The sequence below is a fragment of the Natator depressus genome, chromosome 2, assembly GCF_965152275.1.
Source record: "Natator depressus isolate rNatDep1 chromosome 2, rNatDep2.hap1, whole genome shotgun sequence".
Classification (NCBI taxonomy): domain Eukaryota; kingdom Metazoa; phylum Chordata; order Testudines; family Cheloniidae; genus Natator; species Natator depressus.
Window position 1 is genome coordinate 119,707,551 of NC_134235.1, and position 21,121 is coordinate 119,728,671.

Sequence of the window (21,121 nt, forward strand, 5' to 3'; positions counted from 1 at the left end):
TTCCCTGACCGCCCCCCCCCCCAGAACTTCCATCCCATCCAACCGCCACCTGCTCCCTGTCCCCTGACTGCCCCCCTGGAACTCCCTGCCCCTTATCCAACCCCGCTCTCTGCCCCCTTCCCATGCTGCTCAGAGCAGCAGGAGCTCTCAGCCCCGCTGCCCTGCCAGAGCCAGCCATGCCTCCACGCTGCCCGGGAGGAGCAGCGGGCCAGAGCACTGGCGGCATGGCGATGTGAAGCTGCGGGGATGGGGGGACAGCAGGGGAGGGGCCGGGGGCTCGCCTCCCTGGCCGGGAGCTAAAGGGCCGGGCAGGACGGTCCTGTGGGCCGGATGTGGGCCGTAATCTGCATAATAGACTGAAAAACATGAATTTGTTTTTTAAGAATTTTCCACTATTAATATTTGTGAAAATAGGATTTGTATATTTTTATTCCTGCTTTAGGGTTAATTATTGTACTAGAGAGCTTTTTAAAGAATTAAAATTCAAATACAAAGACAGAAGTGATATGTGATCAGCCTATAAGTAAGTATGATTTGGCTTTTCCAGTACGAGAGCAAAGTATAGATGTCATTCCTGAGACCTGGCTTTTGGGAGTGCTAACTGAGCTCCTCAGATAGAGATGACTTAGTGGACTCATCACTGCTGTAACACTTATCACTAATCTGTTTCACCACAAAGTGGCTCCTTCTAGATTCAGTGGTGATGTGTCTCACAGGGAGAAATTTACTCACTAGAAATCTAGAGATTGGGGCCAGAGGTCAAGGGACAGGAACACAGAATATGGGAGGCCGCTGGCCCTCAAGGCGAGCCAGATGGCAAACCTATTATAAAGACTGGTCTTTTAAAAATGATTGATTGTTTATTTATTCATTTGAACCTCTGCCTAAATATAATTAGTTGATGGTCTTAGTCCTGATCCTAATGAATGGGTGTCCTTATTCACAACTGGCCAAGCTTGGATGCAGTCTCAGCAGAAAGGCCAATCATTGAATGGACATGGTGAATAAACTTGTCCATCCAGAACAGGGTTGAGGTACATTGGCAGGATAGCAAGGGTTAAGCATGAGCTTCCTCTGACTGCTTTACATGTACTGAGTGCTAAATTACATGTACTGAGGGCTTCAGTCTTCAAGGCTATCAGTCTAGCTCTTTTGACAAGAGCTGTGTTTTTTTACTTTATAAAAATAAGAGCTGAGGGTATGGGCGGGGAAATTCCAATTATGTCTCCCCAGATTGGTGGAGATATACCAAAAAGACAAATAATATTTAGTTTCCAGTATCAGAGGAGCACAAACTGCTTCATTCCTTAATTCTTTCCTGTGTCCCTTTGATTGTGTCACAGACATTTATAGAAGCTAGAAATAAATAAGGCTACTATTAATTTTTGAGTGCTGGCAGTGTTTTTTCAGTGCTGTTCAAAAGAGAGTTTTGTAATCCATCCCTATTGGGCCGACGTGGGATTTATCCCCAAAGTATTTATTGCAGAGCTTTCACTTTGTACTTCCATAGTTATGTAGATAGACCAGTACACAGCTGTGCAAATCAAGCTCATTCATATAACTATAAAACAACTAGATTATGTTTTGTTTTATTTATTTATTCTTTTAAATTTATTAGAAGATGTTAATTTAACTAACAAGCATCCAGCCAGTGCTCTAAGTGCCCTGACAATTTTTAAAATTAATCTCCAGTCATTAACTCATATAACAAATAGATTGCTTGTTCCATTAAAGGTGAATGAAATTACGCACAGCCTCTTAGTGCTCCAACAGGAGGTAACCCCTCTCCTTTCTCCCTCAATTCCCCCTCTCTTTAAATGCCTGGGCAACAAATGAACCTTACAGCATGACTGGAAAACTATCAGATATTCACGTTACTCTCCAGTCTTATAGGTAATATTTGAGTCTAAACCTAGTGGAATCTTTGTACTACACATGGAGAAGACCAAACTTTCAATCACTTATAACTCTCTTATTAATACAGGTATTGGCCTGGAGGTTACTTTTCCATGGGTACTAGTAAAGTTCAACCAATTTTGAATTATGCATGCACAAAATAAAGTCTTTAAATTATCTTACTTTGGAAAAAAAATAAGTAATCTTGTTTGCCATCCTTGCTTCATGGAAAAAAGAGTGGACAGTTTTTGCTTAGACTTACTAAAACCATTGACACGAGATCAACTGTGAAGATCATCAGCCAAAAAAGGTTTTTTCCCGCCAGAGTTATGAGCATAAGCAAATGGGGTTAAAATGGAAGTCAAATGTAATCTTAACTCTAGCATTTACTATTAAATATTATAATAAAAACTTAAAAAATGTTCTCTATTTTTAGTACTATTAATCTTTAGACAATGGGCCAGATCAGGCTTTCTGTTACACCTGAACAACCCTTTAACATTAATGTTTGTTTTGACAGGATGGAAGGAGAACCCAGTGGAATTTGATTCAGTTTTCAATGAAAGTAAATATACTTGGAGCTGGGGAAGTCCAGATATTTTACCTATGTTTGCTAAAGGTAAGCTTAAATTTGTGCACATTATTAGCTGATAAACACTACATTGGTGGTTATGATATGGTTTAAAAGACTAGTCAGAGAGGTATTTGCAGGATTTACCAGTAGTTAGAATTTCTGTAGGGCTTTGTTTGTTTGTATTATGAATTACATTTTACATACAAATTATAAAAAAAAAACCTTACAGAAATACTACATAGAGGAGTAGGATAAGTCCTGGTCTTTTGCAATAGGTAAATCAAATTCTCTATCAATGCCTTATGGTGGTTGTGACTTTATTAACACAGAGAATGCTAACACGTCTTTTCTAGCAAGAAGCCTGTTAATTTGGGAGTGGGGTGGAAAAATTCCTCATCACCGACCAGAAAAGAAAACAAGCTTTAAATAGAGCATAACTTCTCACTACTGTTTATGGTCTATTCTGATGCTTTCCCAATCTTATCTATCCTTGGATATGCCATGCAAGGGAAAGAAGCAGTAACCAACTCTGTGCTGAATGAGTACCGAGGCTATTTTCTATGTGTGCAGCTGTTTTTTTTTTTTTTTAATTGCCCCAAAGAGGATGGTGGATTTGTTTCCTCCCACATCCATACCAGCCGATAAAGTGTTGGGCTTATCTGGGGAGCAGGCTGCACCACCCCAGATCAAGATCTTCCTGGCTTCACACTGTCTCCAGTGTAGGGCTGTGCCGAAATAGTGCAATTTAGCCCCAACTGTAGTTTCTTAGGTCCAGTGTGTGTGGTATTAAAATTGCATATGCTGTTGCAATTCTGAAACTTCTGTAATTTAAAAATTACTGTTAAATTTGACATAGCTGTGACTTTCATTAAGAAACTGAGTTGTCCTCATTTTGTTGTTCCTGTGCCTGTTGTACATATTAAATGGAGATGGGATTTACTATACGTTTTCTCACTCCTATTTTAGATTACTAAAATATAAGTGGGAATACAGTATATGGAAATGCAAACATGGAGTGTTGTGATGCTATCTTTGAGCTCAGGATTAGATTACTAGTGCTGATCTCTCAATCCCTGGGTTGGTAAAGGCTGGGAGTACACAGGAAGCAGTGTGCTTGGTCCTAGATATTGTTTGCATTTCAATATACTGTATTCCCACTTATATTTTACTCATCTGAAATAGGAGTGAGAAAACGTATAGTAAATCCCATCTCCCAATGTGCAGACATGTCAGCCAATTAAGGGACTTCTAAAGGAAATTCTGTCCGGTCCTGATCAGAAAGATGGTGGCTATGCTCTGGGGATTTAGAGTAGGGCATATAAACAGGGGACAAATTGGGGATCCTAGAGACTGTGAAAAGGATGTGGAGGAACCCCCCCAGCCCTGCAAGAAGAATGTACGTTCTACTGTTGAAGCTAAATTTGAAATCCATGAACCAGAATATGATAAACTCCAGGACTTCCTCCCCCTAGATAATTTTAGAATTGAGAGAATTGTTTTAAATATATTTCATGACAGTAACTGTACTTTGCCTGAACCCCATTATTTTCAGTGATTGGATTAAAAGAGAATAATTTGTTCCCCCTCCCCTCCTTTTTTCCACTTCTGCGTTAATCTGAAAAACAGTTTTATGATTAGCTGCAAAATATCTCTTCTGGGTAATCTATCTTTCCCAGGACCTCTGCTTGAAGCTTGGGTTTGTGGGGGATGGGAAGAGAATGTGGCATCCAGCCCACTGGCAGATTGTTTACATTTTTGCAGCCATGTGTTCTTGGGAAAGGATTTGTGGAATTCAGTTTTAGTGTACTGTGCTATCTTTCACTAGCTTTGTTTGAGAAAGAAGGTAAATGGCTAATTACCATACCACTTGAGAAACTTGTGGTACAATCTGACATTGAAGTAATTAAGGAGCATATACAACTCTGGGACATGCATTGAAATAAGTAGTTTCTAAGGAGGAGTTAATTCACCTTTATATATTAGTGGAGGTATTTATTTTCGCAAAGTAAATGCTTACTATAAAGGTTTGTTTTATATGCTAACAATATAAAATAACAAACTATGGTCCTTTATACCAGTGGTTCTCAAAGCCGATCTGCTGCTTGTTCAGGGAAAGGCCCTGGCGGGCCGGACCGGTTTGTTTACCTGCCACATCTGCAGGTTCGGCTGATCGCGGCTCCCAGTGGCCACGGTTCGCTGCTCCAGGCCAATGGGAACTAGGGGTTGCAGTGGCGCAATAGGTTAGCGCAAAGTATTTATAGAGCAGTGTTGTGTAGATTGATGCTGCAGTTGTGAGTTCAAACCTCACCTGGAGCACCAGGTTTCTTTGGGGGGAGGGATAGCTCAGTGGTATGAGCATTGGCCTGCTAAACCTAGGGTTGTGAGTTCAATCCTTGAGGGGGCTATTTAGGGATCTGGGGCAAAAATTGGGGATTGGTCCTGCTTTGAGCAGGGGGTTGGACTAGATGGCCTCCTGAGGTCCCTTCCAACCCTGATATTCTATGATTCTAACCACTGCTTTATACCAGTTGTTGACAGCTTTATAGCTAAGTAGTCAGAACACTCACATGAAAAGCCTGCTGTCTGATAATCATCAATGAGTAAAATTATAGTTTCCATAATTGAATTAGTTATCCTTGACTTTTTCAAACATTTGAATAAATCATCCAAATTTCAATGTAACTTCTACACAACGGTTGTATATTCCAGTCTAAACTAACCAGGGGAAAAATACTAGCTAGCATGGCTCTATCTGAAACAATGTTTAAATATAGTTTCTCAGGACAGTTCCTTGTCTTGTCAGAAAAGTGTATTAGAGTAAAGGATTTATTATATGTTTCAGTAGAGAAACCTAAAACATAATAGATTCTTTGTCCCCAACTAAAATAATGGGTTTTAATTGTTGTTTTTCTTAAATACCAAAATACTGATCCTTAGAAATCTGATTTTCTGAAAGATTTTTGACCAAGGTGATTTAGTCTTTTATTTTCCATTGGTCACAGTAGCAGTTCCATACTTTAATGTACAATATATTTGCAGATACAGTTTAAGCAGAATTAAAATCTATCTCTTTCTTTAATGAATGCATTTAGTCTTTGAATTTAACACTAATTTTTCAGAGGATAATTGAAGTTTCTACAATATTTTAGTGTCAAATATATATTAATTTTTGCCAAGGAAAGATTTTAAAAATGGTCCGTTTTAAATTTGGCCTTGAAACTAGCTAAACCACCACAGTCCTTGTGAGCCCCAAACTTCAAGTTCACCCATTTTCAGTACATATCAGTCACAGACCACTTTTCAAATTTTGGACTTAAATAGAAAAACAGGGTTTTTTTCCCCCCAGTCCATCATTACTGCTTTAGCCAAGAAAACCCAACTGCTCAGATTCATCAGCTACTTTTGTTAGCGGATGCTAGCTGCTCTCTGCTGCCCAGGCTCCCTTGGTTCACATTCCATCACAGACAGCCTTTCTTCCTGTAGAGGGGTTTGGCTGGGACTCGTCCCTCTCCGGGGCGGCGGAGAACCACACCACCTTGGTACTTCCTTCCAGTTGTTGATGGGGAATTAGCCTGGTTGCGGGAGTCTCTCGCCGTGGCAGCAGTAGAGGCAAACACAAACAGTTATTCACGCCTGGCCTGCAGTCGGCGGGCAGTAGTGAGTCAATGGCTCACGCCCTCAGGCAGGGGCTGAGCAAACAGTTATACTTGGCAGGCCCAGGCCCTGTGTCAGGGCAGGGCAGCAGAGAGTCAATGGCTCAGGCCCTTAGACAGGGACTGAGCAAAGGCAGGTGAACAGCCAGCCCAGGGACTTGGGAGAGGGGGAGACTGCCACCCACAAGTTGGGTGGCAGGGGGACGCAGGCCCTCCCACTCCACTGTGTCCCAGCCTGGGGCCCTAGCAGTGGCAGAAGACCCACTGCTGCATCAGTGGGGATCCTGGCTGCAACACACTGACATAGGCTCTGGCAGTGCTGCAGCCAAACTAGGGTAGGCTGTCCCCGGGCTACTTCCTAACTCCCCCTCTAGAGGTACCTGGGTCTGGACGGTGTCCTCCGGGGGGGGTCAAGCACCATGGGCTCCTCTGGCTAACTGGCGAGGGGTAGGCTTGGCAGCTCCTCTGGGTAACTGGCGAGGGGTAGGCATCACAGCTCCTCCAGGCTCTGTTCAGTGTCTGGCGTTGGTTGGGCAGGCCAGACTTCGGGTCCGCCACCAGTTGCCGGGGTCTCCCAACCGGGAGCTAGGCCGCAGGCGTCTGGCCTCTCTGGCGGCTGCTCCTCTAGTGAGCTCTGGGGTTGTGCTTTTATACTTCCTGTCCTGCGCCTTGACCTCTGGGGGGTGGGTGCAGGATTTGCTGACTACATCCACTTTGGTGTCCGGAGAGTCTCATCCCTCTCTGGGGTGGCAGGAACCACACCACCTCGCTACAGTTCCTAACTGCCTTTTGCCTTCATCCTTTCTGTGCCTCCTCCCTACGAGTTCCTCATTCCTGGGCACATACTAAAGTTTACTATTGTGAGTCCCCCTCTGACATAGATGTTAGAGTGGTGCTTCCACTGGTGAACCATGGGGAATTCGTCAGACAGACAAACTGCCGCAGTAGCAGAGCTAGGAGCTCTACTTTTCAGGAGACATAATGTTATATTTGGCTTTGTCCATGCTTAGGTAGGTCTGCAATAATATGTGAACAACTCATTGGAGCCTTGATGGAGACTAGATGTGGCTAAGAATTCTAATGCTGCTAACTAGAACTATGGTTGTGGGGTTCAGAGATACAGACAGGCCGCATTTGGGGCATCCTCAGCAAACACTGTTGTTCAAAAGTTCCAAGTTGCATCACTGACACACAATCCATGAAAGCAAGCACCTCAAAGGAGCATACTTACTATGTGAGTAACTGCTCTTTTTTCTTGAAGGGTCCTACCCTTTGCCGGTTCACCATATAGCGTGCCTGACATACTGTTTTAACAGCATGTGATGCCTAATGAATCTGCTATTAATGACTAGCGGAACCAGATACACAGTTCTCAGCTTGAAGACTGACATGCATCACCCTCTAAGATGCTGACCTTGCATATCCCTTCTGCAGTCTTTGAATATGACTCTGGTCCCTACCATGAGGTTGCAATCTGTTGGAGAGAAGACACATCTGACAGGGAAATCTGATGTGGGAGGTGCTGATATCTGCCACCTCCTCTCCTCCGGCGGTATAGAGGGAAAAGGAGGCTTTCCCTCTCCTGTCAGTTCCGTCTCCAAAGATAGATACTTAATACACAGTAGATATTTTTCATGTCTCTTTTGAAGTGTCATAATGTAATCTAAAATGCAGTGAAGTGTTTCAAAATTTTCCATAGAAGGACCCATTGCACCCTCTGTTATTTTTTTTACATTAATACAAATTCTTCATCCAGGTAGAAATTAGGGGTACACTCCTACCATTCCCCACCCTAATCAGCCCATACACTGCACATACTTAATTTTGGTTTCCCGGCTCTGGCACTTCTCAGGGACAGGAATTTGTTTCAGACTGATCCCCAATTTCTTCTCCTTGTTGTATCCCATCACCAGAAGATGGTATAACAATGCATCATCCTATGATATCAATAAGGCCAGTTGCAATAGCCACCAAAGCTGATGAGCTCTGCCTCCTTTTTTGGTATACTTTATCCACTCAGTTCAACTCCATTGACAGTACTAAACAGATTTTTAAAAGTGCCTTGGAGGATTCTACTCACTATTCTGACAGCAAGTCAGCAAACTATAGTATGTGTTCCGGATTTTTAAATAAACCCCATTGTAAAACAGGGATGACACATGAAGGGCTACATCTTTCAGGTTCCTGTCCTAAAATCCTTTAATGGTATTGAAGTTTTTGTAACACTTCAGCTAGGCTTTAGTATAATCCAGGTAAATGTTTGCTCTTGAGCTTGGTATGTTTGTTCACCCACAAGCCTGGAAATTGCACTATATAATTGAACAACCAACAAATCAGTTGGATTCTATGTTGCTATGAACTGACAGAAAAACATTTCCCTGTTGGGAGTTTATACAGAAATAATAGAAATAGCCTTGCTTGGAGCCCTGTGACTTCAACAGCTCAGCCAGACTGCAGAATTTGTATAAGTTCCACCTGATTTCAGATCTCATCAGGACTTCAGAAATTCAGTACTTTGATGTGTTTTCTCTTTTCTCTGTTTCACAAGACAGCATGATATAGTCTTTAATGTGTACAAAATGAGATTGTCTTGTCCAGATACTATATTTTTCCACGTCAGTGGACACGGTGTTGCACGTTTGCATTTTTCTGAAAATTCTCATTCATTAAAGTGACGCCTGCCTTTATACATCAGACCTAATTTTTAAAGATATAGATTTTGAAGATTATGCAGGTCTCAATCCATTCCTAAATTATTCTTGCATATTACAGTAATGTGGTTGCCCTCCTGAGCTGATTGGAAGTAACTAATTTGCATCTTTCCTTGAGCTTTCTTTACCCATTTTTTTTTCTGTTTAAATCTGAGTGTCGTTACTTCGTTTATTAAAGTCTCGATGATATGGCATTTCTCACTTGGTTTCACATTAGGTTTAATATCTGGAAGTTAGAAGTCTTAGTTTTTCAAAGTTAGAGGTAAAGATTTTTTATATTTGATTTTTGCATCTTTGATCACCAATTCCAGACTAATGATCTGCACTTTGACCTCTTGACCACCATGTTGCAATATCTGTGGTAAAATGGCATTTTAGTGGCCTTTGGGTATATCTTTTCTTAATTTCCAGTTATTAATCTGTGTCAGAGTGATAGAACCAGTACAGTAGAATCTCTTTGATCTGAAAATCTAAATTCAAATACGGCATCAAGCATTTATTATTTATGTGAAAAAATCGTCCTCTTAGGGGCTGTCTAGATAGGGTGCTCAGGAAAATTAATCCAAATCAACTAAAGATGTGAATTTGAAGTGGATTAATTAACTGCATTAAACCCTGTGTGGACACACTCTCATTCAGAAGTAAAATGTCCTTAATTCTGTTTAGTGTAATTCACTTCCTTAGTCTCCTGGAGTTGGGAATCATATCCCCATCTCCACGTATAGGCATACTGTTTAGTGCATGGCAGGCTAGTGTGGGGTAGATTTATACTCTAGGCTTGCCATGAACTAAGTGTTCAGGTAAACAAGCCCTTTTCCAAATTCTTGTTCTAAATAGATTCTATACCCCCCATTTCATTTTGATAAAATTGGATTGTATTTCACTCACTTTTTGCTTTTCCAAACATTATTTCCTTCCAGGAACTGAAGGGATAACATTGATTAAAAAAAGGCATAAAGACATCTCTGACATTGATATTATCAAAACACTGGCTGATAAGAGAATAGTTATACAACTCAAGAAACAATAGAACATAAAATGAGGAGAGAATTAAGATTATTCAAGAGGCATCTCTTCTTTCTAATCTCTTTTCTTGTCTTTGTATGGGTTTATCAATATTTTGCTCCCTCATGTCCTGTATTTTAACATGCAATCTGTATATTTTTTTATTAAGGAAACAGAAGTTTAATTTTCTTGCTTCCACCCAATATTGCATCTGTATTGTTTTTGTAGGTGCCAGTGGGGATCACGTTTATACATACTGTTACACTGCAGAAAAGGAAGACTTTGGAGCACAAGATGCAACTAAACTAGACACTTGGGTTTTTGACCATGTTAAGGTGAATAAATATTTCGTTTCATATCACTTATGCATTATAGACACAGGTTGCAACTTGGCAATAGAAGAAAATACTTGCCTCTGGGTTTGTAATAAGGTCTTAGGTTTCATGTCTGACCTGGAATTTGGAGATAATTAATATACAGTACTGGTTCCTTGAACCAAATACTACCACTGTTACAATTGATAGTAGTAAAATATTTATTGTTTGAACCCTACTAAAAGTGTTTTTGAACACTCTCCACTACACTCTTTCATACCAAGGTTTGCTTGTTCTTCCATAGAAAATGTTTTAAGCTGTTGAATGACTTCCTAAAATAAAGCCATAATTTTTAAAAGCAATCTGGGACCCATTACTGAGAACTTCTATCAACTTTGTGAAGGATCTGTGGTTGTGGTTTGTATTTTATTTTAGGGTATCATATCCATACTAAAGCATTTTGGTGTGGGAGAGCCAGGAAATTCTGATCTCTTTGCTAATACTCTTATTAGGGTTCTTTTTATCCAGCATAAGTGTGTAGTGTCATTCATCATAGTATCATGAGGTATCCACTCATACATATTTTAATATACTAGTGGAGATATCTGTTCAAGGGATAGGCATATTTTGAATTCCCCAATTATCATGACCATCAAAGCTACAGTCTAGACTATAATATGTCAGTTTCTGCTTGAGGAAAAACAAGAGCAAAATGCTATGACATTAGTTCATTTTAACAAAGATCAAATTATCTTTACAACTTTCTGATGCAATAACATTATTTTCTTCTCAAAATATTCAATGTTGAACTTTATATATGGGGCAAAAAAGTACTAGTATTCCTCAGGTGGTCATCCAGTTTCAGAGATGGAAAACTATTAGAACTAATCTACAAAGTCAATAATAAAAGTCAACCACAATTTAACATCTTAAAAATACACTCTAACTTACGGTCATACTTAGTTGATCTTGTGTGGTTTAATGTAGATATTTAAGGATACTTGTGAGCCTTCATTGTAAATAATGTAGTTGTAATTCCCCCTAGGGTGGCCTTCTTCTGCTGGTTGGTGTAGAGGGAAGGTAATACTATGAGTTCACACTGCCCCTCCTTTCTGTCTTTGGGGAAATCTAGAGTGAGTGATGCTAGGCGCTCCCAGTCCGTGCGCGCACACACAGTGCAATGACTTGTGTCATTTCCAATCTCCATGACCTAGTCTAAACACACAAGTGAACTGGTTTAACTTAAAGTGTGATAATTTTTAAATGATTTAGTTAAATTGTTGTACCTTTTGTCTTTGGAGACTCTTAAATTGGCTTATATCAGTTTAGCTTGCCATGTAAATTTATTGTTATAACTATTTTCAAACCCCTCTCTCGTCGACATACTTTACTCTTCTCATCGGGGGTAGAGCACAGGGGTTGACTGGAGAATGATCTGCTGTCGATTTGGTGGGTCTTCACTAGACACGCTCAATCAACTGCCGGTGGATCAATCTCTGAGCATCTATCCCGGCTGTAGTGTAGATGCAGCCTCAGTGTTTTTAAAAACTGGCTTTAGATAAAGCACTAGAAAGTTTACTGCAAGGAGCAGTCTTACACCGACAAGGGTGATGGACTAAATGACAGAGTAGATCTATAACTTCTGTGTTTCCTAGTGCATATCTACAGTATATCTTTTGTAATGACAGGTGACACACAACCTTAAACTACTAAAAATGCAGGAGTGATTCTAACTGATCATTCAAATATTCAACATATTTTACACGATAACGAGGTATCTGCCTATTTCACGGTGGGTGGATTAATTTATTTCCATTGTTCACATCACTTTCCTGAATACTTAACAGATGGGTATTTCAATGTAAATTCATTCATTGTAGGTTAAAGTTAAATTAATCACTTAATTCCTTTTCTGTTCTCCTTAATTAGAAGAATTTTTACTTTTTCTGATCACCAGCTGATTTAATTTTTAAAAAAGAAAAGCATATTACAAATCTACAGTATTCTGGCTCTCAAATGAAAACATTGATAGGAAAAATCAATGAACAAATTATCAAAGTTTCAATTAGAAATTCATTAATTTAGAAAAACTTGAGAAACTTTAATAGAGCTATGGTGCTTGAAATTTTACATTCTATATTAAACAGGCATCTACACCCTTTCAACAAAATCCACGTAGTTATGACTTATGGGAAGTTCTGTTACTGTCATAGTTTTACTATCCATTTGATAACATTATATATTTTATTAATATGTGCAACTAATGTATTAATAAATCATTCAGAAGCTGAACCAGAATTTAAAATTCTTACCCACTTTTTTGCAAAATTGTGAAATGTTAACTGTTGCCTATCTCTGTTGTAACACACCTGTATGTAACCCTGCATTGATTTCGGACTATGCAATGTCATGTAATGTATGCACAAAGCCAGATGGAGTGCCCACCCCAGAACTTGTAAAATAAGTCTTCCTTCTGCTCCTATTACACTTCATTATTACCACACTCAACACACTTTCCCTTCTCTTACTTATGCATGCATGTGAAAATTTAAATCTGAAAAATTAACACTTCTTCAAAACTGTATGGCTCCTCTTCTCTGACCTGTTCCATATTATTAGATTGATTGAATGTCAATGAGGTGACTGCCAAGTTGCAGAAAGGAGTGTCCAGAAAATTGTTGGTAACTGTTTTTTATTATAAACCAGTATTTGCTGGTGTTTTTTTCCCCCCCCCACCCCCATCGGACTTTCACTGACTATCAGAATAAATTACTACATGGACATCTTGAATTATACAGGGAAAGTGAGATTTTTAAAATTTAATGTGAACTCATCTAGCGAAAGAGAAAACCACAGGTCTGTATTTCCCTCATTTCAGATGGCATTCTGGCTAATTAGGCCTCAAAAGGATTTGCCTTGAAACATGATCCACTTTTTAAAAAAATTTTTAATTTCAGGAATTTGAAACTTAAATTTACCTCACTGATATTTTTTTTAAAATGTAAAAAGCAGGCTTACTCTTTCCTACATTCAAAAATAACACCGGTAGTCCGGCTGTGGTCTGGAAGTCCTTGCAAGAGTTCTGATCCTGCAATCAAAAATGTGCAGGTGGACCCCTGCAAAAATTTGTTTGCAGAAAGCAGTCAAACTGAGCATTCCATCAGTTACAGAGTTCCTATTCAATCTATATTATTGCGTGTTTCATGTTTTAAATACCCAGTGACTTCAATTATAGTTTTCTTGAATAAGGACTTAGGAGCAGACTATATAATAATGCCACTTATATGCAGATTTAAATGACTGGATGTGATATTTTGGGGACCATCCAGACCAGTAATGGGTTCTGTCACTGCTTGCCCTGTAATCCTGGGTGTTTTTATGCTATGCAGCTTTTGTTCAGAGCCCTGACAGCAATAGCCTGCCTACAAGCACAAGGTCTCACTCTGGCTTCCACCAGCCTTATTTCTGGCTGCCTTGCACTTCAAACCCCTGCCAATTTAAGGGCTTCCAGCAGGGAGCCGGGAGCCTTGGTGCAGCCGGACTGCCTGTGGTGGGAGCCCAGGCAGCAACCCTGTGGGGAGCAGGGAGCCCTGAGGGAACTGGGCAGGCACAACCTGCCTTCCAGTGGGAGCTGAGAGCCCAGGAGGCAGCCCGGCTTAGAGCAGGGAGCCCAGGTAGCAACCAGTTTTGAGTGGGGTGTAGGGAGCCCAGACAGCAGCCCACCTGGGAACGGGGAGCCGGGAACCCAAAGGCAGACCAACTTGAAGCCGGGAGACCATGGGGTGACAGCCAGAGCTGTGAGCAGCTTTCTTGTCAATTTCACTGCTCCAGCAGCAGGGGGAGATCAGACTCATCACCTCTGGGAGTCACCTCCAGCTTCAGAAAACTCTGCAGCTGCTGTCTTCAGAACACAAATCTGAAGGCAGCAAAAACATGAGGGTGGCAGTGCAGTGTCACTAAGAGGATCACGTTAAAATGGCTGTCCGATTGCATTTCACATTACTGTAACATGGCTGGCGTAAAACCAGATGGCCATGCCAAGGCTCATTTGTTCTGAGACAGAGTGACCTCCAGCTCATGCCTCAGGAAAGTTTCTGTTCAGACATATGCAAGGCAGATGCATGTTCCACACTCCATACATTTACAAAACACTGTTGCTTTGATTTGGTCTCTGGAGATGAACCATATTTTGGTATGTCGGTCCTGCAAAACCTGTTTCCAAAGTAGTAGAACCCAAATCATCCCACTCCCTAGAATTTTTCTTGTGTTTGGGATGTTACTTGTTTGTGTTTGCATGTAGAATGCAAAAATAATGGTCATCTGACAGCTAACACCAATATTTACTTTAATAATAATGGTCATTTAGGAAGAATCTTAGTTTTCTATTTCTCACTCTTATTTGGGATGCCTGGTTTCCCACTTCATATTAAGAAATAAGTGGAAAGTAACAAAGCAGCAGTTAAGCTCAGGGATAGTGTGTGACCACCAATGCAAAAGAAAGAAGGAAAAGATGGCTCACAATCCTACCTGCTATCACTGCTCATAGGGACCGTAAAAGCTTAAGAACTGGAAGATTTCTGCCTGTCTTGCTCTAGGTGAGCCCCGGCAGTGAAAATTTTACTGGAATATTATCTTCAGATAAGCAGAATAACACAGTAATTAATTTGCTGTTTCATAGTTTTGCACAATACAACTCCTCTGATATAAACATTAAATAAAATCGGCATTTTAATAGGCTGTGTCTCCTTTTTTTTCCATGGTTCTCAGAATAACCCTTTGATGGTTTCTTCCCTATAGAACTTCTTCCAAGCTGCTGGAAGTAATCAAACATTGTTCTCTAAAGTAAATGAAGAAAAAGTAGTTCTATTCCTGCATTTGCTAGGGATAGACACAAATGGACATGCTCATCGGCCAAACTCCAGGTAATTTGACACACTAAATATAACTTGCTTGTTAGTGTTTAACACACAACATTTTTTTGTCCTAAGTCAGCTTTTTCTCTGCAACAATATTTACCAATCCAGATAAAATGCTTGCAGTTTTGATGAGATTGTACAAGGGGCAAAGTTTGAAATTGCCATGAAAAATTAAAATCTAAATTTCTTGAATTCTGTTAGTTTAAAATCTTATAAGGTTACATTAACATAGCAAATTTTCATTAATTTGCATATAGCTACAGTAGCATATACAAATATATTGGCATAATTGACTGTTCTCAGGCAGCCAAGGACTGAGAGTCACCTTGTTCCTCCCCACCTCCAGCAAGAGGGAGATTTGCTGGCTCCCTGACACCTCCAGTCTGTTAGCACCTAAACAATCTTCTCTGGGCTATGCCAGCTCTGTCTTTGTCCTACAGATTAACAATAGCTGCACCCTAGTCCCTAGGCCCTTTGAAGCATTCCCCTGTAGTATTCAGCCTCTTATCCACTGAACCCTCTCAGAAATACCGGGTTGCCTATCCCCAAGGGAACAGTACACACCTGCTTGGATGATTCAACTCCAAATCAGGTCCTATTTAACATCAAAGCACTGAAATAGATTTCTAGTGAAAACAATAAGAAGTTTATCATCAAAGGTTAAGATTTAAGAAAGAGAGAGAGTAATGATAATGGAAACAGAAATATTACATATAAAATAACACACTTTCTAGAGATTAAATTTAAGAAGCTAATCTTCTGTCTAAGGAAGTCTGTCTCACCCAAGTGTCTTTTATAGTGCTTATAACTAGGACAAGTTGGGATCCTGTTTCAATAATGTAATCACACTGTCTTGATTACTTCCTCTAGTGCAGGATAAAGGGATGTCTTTTTGCTTTCCACTTATATTTCCCAAAGTCGTTGTCTGCCCCAGAGACGAGGCAACCCCAGGTGGTTCATTCTCTGATGTGCTCCTTTCCTGTTGACTCCATATGTAAATAAGGCTTTCATTGTGTTGGCTTACAATGCTTAATTTACATTTGACAGGGAGATACACATCTTATCTCCTATCTGGAAGAACCCTGTTTTTCTCTTTGGTTGGTGACAAACTTCAAAATGTATATTTTCAGTACATATACAGCTCCTGAAATATCATCTGTACGTACATCTTACAACAATATTCATAACCAGTTTGACACCGGCTTTCATTTAAGATCTCACATATCATCTTCTTGGGTAAATACCTTGAAAGTGGTGTGCTAGTTGTAGTGAATTTGTTAGGCTTGTTAGGAGTTGCTGTTATGGAGTTGCCTAGTTGGCATTGAGGGGTTCTTAGGGTCACAGCATATATCTCTTAATTCTAATTATCAAGGGCAGTAGCAAACTTATTAATTATACACCTAATCAAAAGAATACCTGGCAGATTATTTGTTTTTCCTTTTGCCCAAAATGAAGTTCAGAGTCCATCTTAATTCCACAGTAAACAGGAATTCCAGAAATAACAAGTCTGATATTGCAGCCTTATTGTAGGTGAACTGCCAAGTTTTTTGGATGGCAATTGAAAAAAGAAAAAATTTTAAGGCCGTACATCATTACAAAAACATTTTGAAACAAAATTCATGACAATCCCATTCATTTTCCTCTTGAGTTCTATTTCCCTTTTTCACCTGAGACAGTGCAAGGAATTGGGGCTAACCTTTGAAGCAGGCAAAGCACATGACTGTGAGCCTTCTAAATGGAAGTGTCAGGGCTCCTCTCTGTCTTTATTTTAAAAAGATATACTTTCTAGCCTTTTAGAAAAATGTGAATTGATTGGTTGGTGATAAACTAGTCATTGTGGCTTTCCCCCCTTAAAAATTCCTGATTTATGGCCCACCATCAGACACACAAGGGTGTTTGGGGCCCACAGAATCCAGGTTCATCAAAATCTCAAGACAAGCACTACGTCATGAAATCAATTATTGATATGTATAGTAACTTAAAAAAGAGTTTTAAAATTTTCACTTTTAAGTCTACAATTGCTGTGTTAATACATTGGGCTCTTTTAAAACTTTTAATCTTTAAAGGTTTGCAGTTCACTTTTAAATTATTGTGACATGGAGACCACTTGCCAAATGTTTTACTGTTCTTTGCAAACTATTATCTCAGATTGGACAAAGGTACTGCACCAAACACATGTCTTGCAGGGTGTTTATCCATAAGGAGTAACATGTAAGGTACCTACAGAAAGCTCGTAACTTGTCAAGACTAATAATCATTGTGAGATGTATCTATGGTTATTTGTAACATTCCCCAAATACAATCTGGATTGCTGAATAGCTGTTCTCAGCTCTCCAACTTGGGATGCCTTTTACATTGCTTTCCTGGTAAACAGCCACTCTTGGTCAGTAACACACAGGCTCCAGCATGAAACATGCTTCCAGCTGCACAGTATTGAGTGCTACTAGCTAGCCACTCATGAATTAAACTGCAGAAGAACACCAGCAGATTCTCTAGTCCAAGATTTCCCCCCAGAAATGTGCATCTTGTATTGGCCAGCATCTTGCTGAACAATGCAAGCACATATAAAGTCCGTCATTTCATCAGTGGAAAATTATATGCACCAGCCTTGTTATCCCAAATGGAGTTTCCCACACACTTTAATCAAAACTCACTGGTTAGATAAAACAGTGAAACAAGTTGATTAACTAAATTTAAATTTAAAGTGACTACAATTAATGAGGCATAAAGGTCAGGATTGGTTACAAAAGAAATACAAGATAAAATGCAAGCTAAATGCCTAACTTAACAAGCTAAGTGAACTTAAAAGCAGAAGGTTTTCCTCACCATAAGCTTATAGCAGTCTGTACTGGCTGAAAAGCCTCCCAGCCAGCACTCCAGCCTCTCCCCTCCCAAGTTCAGTTCTTTGAGAGTCATTGATGTCATGAGCAGAGATGAAGGACAGTGAGGTCAAGCATTTTTCTCCCCTCTTAATAATTTAGTTTCTTGTGCTAGAAACATCTTTGCTGAGTCATGGTGACAAACAGTCTCTTGTGGACGTAAGGTTTGAGTCGTCCTTGTGATAAAATGTACATTTCTTGTTCATGCCTTCTCTATGCCAGAGAATGGCTCTTTGAACAGATGATGGTTCATTAACACCTGGCTAGGGTGCCAGTGTGTCTTTGTCTTTGAAAACTGGTTTGGGCCTGCTTTTCTAACTCTGGAGCATGTAACAGCAATGTTATACAGTAAAATCTTATAACTTTACATGCAGTGTTGATACACACATTGTGCCAGGACAATAATATTCTGCAGATTGAGTTTTCAACTGATATTTCACAAGGCAAACAGTAATGTTTAAGGAATAATGTAACTATACTGAAAGCACACTTTATAATCTTGTATCTAGAAGTTAGTCACCAGGGGATAATATTTCTCAGTGATGGCCCATTCAAGCAGGAGGGAATTGTTACTTCTCCCTGGTTAACCGGTAATGTATTGCAATGTTCAATTATCTAGCCTTGCTCCATCCCAAGCCTATCAATGGAAAACTGTCAGAGATAACTTCAAACAATCAAAACCACATGGAGGTTTAAAAAAAAAAAAAGATTGCCCTGTCTATGCATAGAGACAAAAGACTGTTTCGGCATAACACAGAGTGGGGAGAGGCACTCTGTATCCATGCACTGAGGAAAAATCTTGTGGCCTGGGGATGTTTTCATGAAAGTTTGGATCCTAGTTCCTGTGAAGCCAACTGGCTCTGCAACAGACTGAACTTGGGGTCGGGGGATAACAACCTACTTTATTAGATAGGAGAGGTAACTATTAATAAATGTAGACCCAGGTTTGCATTTTATGCTTTTGTATTGTAACCATTTGTTTCCACCACTCTTTTTTGTTTATAGTTGACTCTCTATTCTTTCTTAAATAAACCTAATTTTGTTTTATTATAAGTGCTCACAAGTGCCATGTGATTTACGGGAGTGGTGGTTTAAGGTAAAACCAGTAAACTGGGATACACTGCTTCTTTGGGGGTGAAGGTTCTGAGATTTCTGAGAGTAGTCAGTGTCAGGCTGGATATCACAGGAGAACTCTTCAAAGGGACTCAGGGACTGGGGTGCACCTGCTGTTAACATGCAAGGTGAAGACAGGGCTGGCATTGGCCAGAGGCGAGTGCTTGAATGACTAACAGGCTGGTGGTGTTAGAGAGCTAACACCCAGCCATTGGGCAAGGCTATATCTCGCTAGAGGTAGGGGATAAAAAAATGACTCTCAGTCCTGGGCACCTGAGAAATGTCACACTTATCCACCTACTTAGTTACTGCAGATTACTAAATTCCAGAGTCCGCTATCAAAGGCCAGTTTGACCTTAAATAGACACAAACAGTACAAGAACCCTCCACACCACACTGCAGCAGGTCAACTCAACTGCCCCCCGGTATCAGCTCTAGAGAAAGCAAGAGACACCTCTAGATTCCCTTTGACAGCTTGAGGCCATGTAAATCATGAAGTTGGCTCTAATCAAGAGGCTTGCCTTAATGACAATGAGTAATCTACCATATACACTGTATTCTGCCATCTGTAATTCAAAGTTCATAGTAAATCAAATAATATATTTTTCTTTCCTTGTTATAGGGAATACAAGGACAATATCAGAAAAGTTGACGATGGCATAAACGACATTGTTTCAATGCTTGAGGATTTTTATGGAAATGATGGAAAAACTGCCTTTATCTTAACTTCTGACCATGGAATGACAGATTGGGGTGATACTTTTTAAATCTCTAAAGTTACTTAGCAGTTGAGATTATTGGCAAATTCCTGATTATTTAGAATATGAGCAGGTTTGGGGGCTTCACTCACTATGAAAGCTCTGCTGCTTCCACTCTGCCAGGTGCTTGATTTTGTATGGGGCCAAATGACTCACTGCAACTTTGGCTGAGGAGGAGAAGATTCTGGAGTGATGGAGTTCAGGACTCATGGAGAGAGAAAGTTTACTGTAGTGGAGTTTCCATTTAAATGAGTCTCCGTCCTTTTCATAAAGGTCAAAAACTGTCCTGTGCAGCTAATTAAAGCTATGTTAAGACTAGCTGAACCCCCATTAAAACACAAGGGGACACACCTAGTGTTAATTTCCAGTTGCATACAAAAAGCTATGTTAATGCATATGTTCTTTGATCACTTCACATTTTCTACTTAAAATATTTTGTGTGGTAAAAGTCCTTTTAATACATGTTGTTATCAGTTACACCAAAGGGCATGTTCATCTTACATGTGAAAAAGCTTGGCTAGATGCTCTCTTAAAGACTGACAAATTATGACTTCCTCCCCCAACAAAATTAATTACCATAAAATAATCATGTCAGCTACCAAAAAAGAGGTACATTTTACTATAGTCTGAGGTCTTGGCAGCAGTTGTGCTGTAGTGTAAGACATATGAGATTCAGAGAAACTTTAGTCTTTCTTTTTGTGGACCAGGATCAAATGTACCACTATGGTGACAGTCAGACTTCAAGGGGAAAGAGATTGCAACTGGTTTCAGCGATGTAATCAAATTGAGTACTATGTTGTATTTTTGTTGCCAAATATTTTACAAGTGGGGTTTGTGTATCAAGCTGGCACTATGTGGCAAATAACTGCAATAACTCATGGTGTTATATATTTCTGCATCTTTGGGGATGCAGAATGTGGGTTTACTTGAGCATTCACTAGGCCAGTCCTATGTGTGTCCAATTGGAAGTATGGCAGAATAAATGGTTACCATTAGCGTTCTGTAATTCTGAGGTAAGGTTAATCCTCTTGAAGGAAGATTCTGTTCTAATGGGTGGTAAGCCATGGAGACTTTCCTGCCCAGCATCCTTGGAAGCTATTTGTTTTGAATAGCAGTATATTTATAATTATTAGCATGAGGCATTGTGAATCATTGATGTTTCAGGTACAGTTCAGGAGTAAAATACAGAGTTGATTAATGCCTTTTGCATAAAACTACAAACTGTTCAGAGATGGAATAACAGGACTTGTTTATTCCCTAATAATCCATCAGAGAGGATAAGAGTTTATTTATGCCTATCTT

At 39.9% G+C, this 21,121-nt stretch overlaps 1 protein-coding gene across 1 annotated transcript in view; it reads left to right on the top strand.

Annotated features, from left to right (window-relative positions):
• PIGN (phosphatidylinositol glycan anchor biosynthesis class N) overlaps window positions 1-21,121 on the top strand; it is a 145,542-nt gene that overhangs the window by 28,699 nt on the left and 95,722 nt on the right. Inside the window, exons 4-7 of the mRNA XM_074944973.1 lie at window positions 2,417-2,515; window positions 10,068-10,174; window positions 14,951-15,075; window positions 19,684-19,814. Coding sequence (XP_074801074.1) covers window positions 2,417-2,515; window positions 10,068-10,174; window positions 14,951-15,075; window positions 19,684-19,814 — 462 coding nt within the window. The remainder of the gene's footprint in view (window positions 1-2,416; window positions 2,516-10,067; window positions 10,175-14,950; window positions 15,076-19,683; window positions 19,815-21,121) is intronic.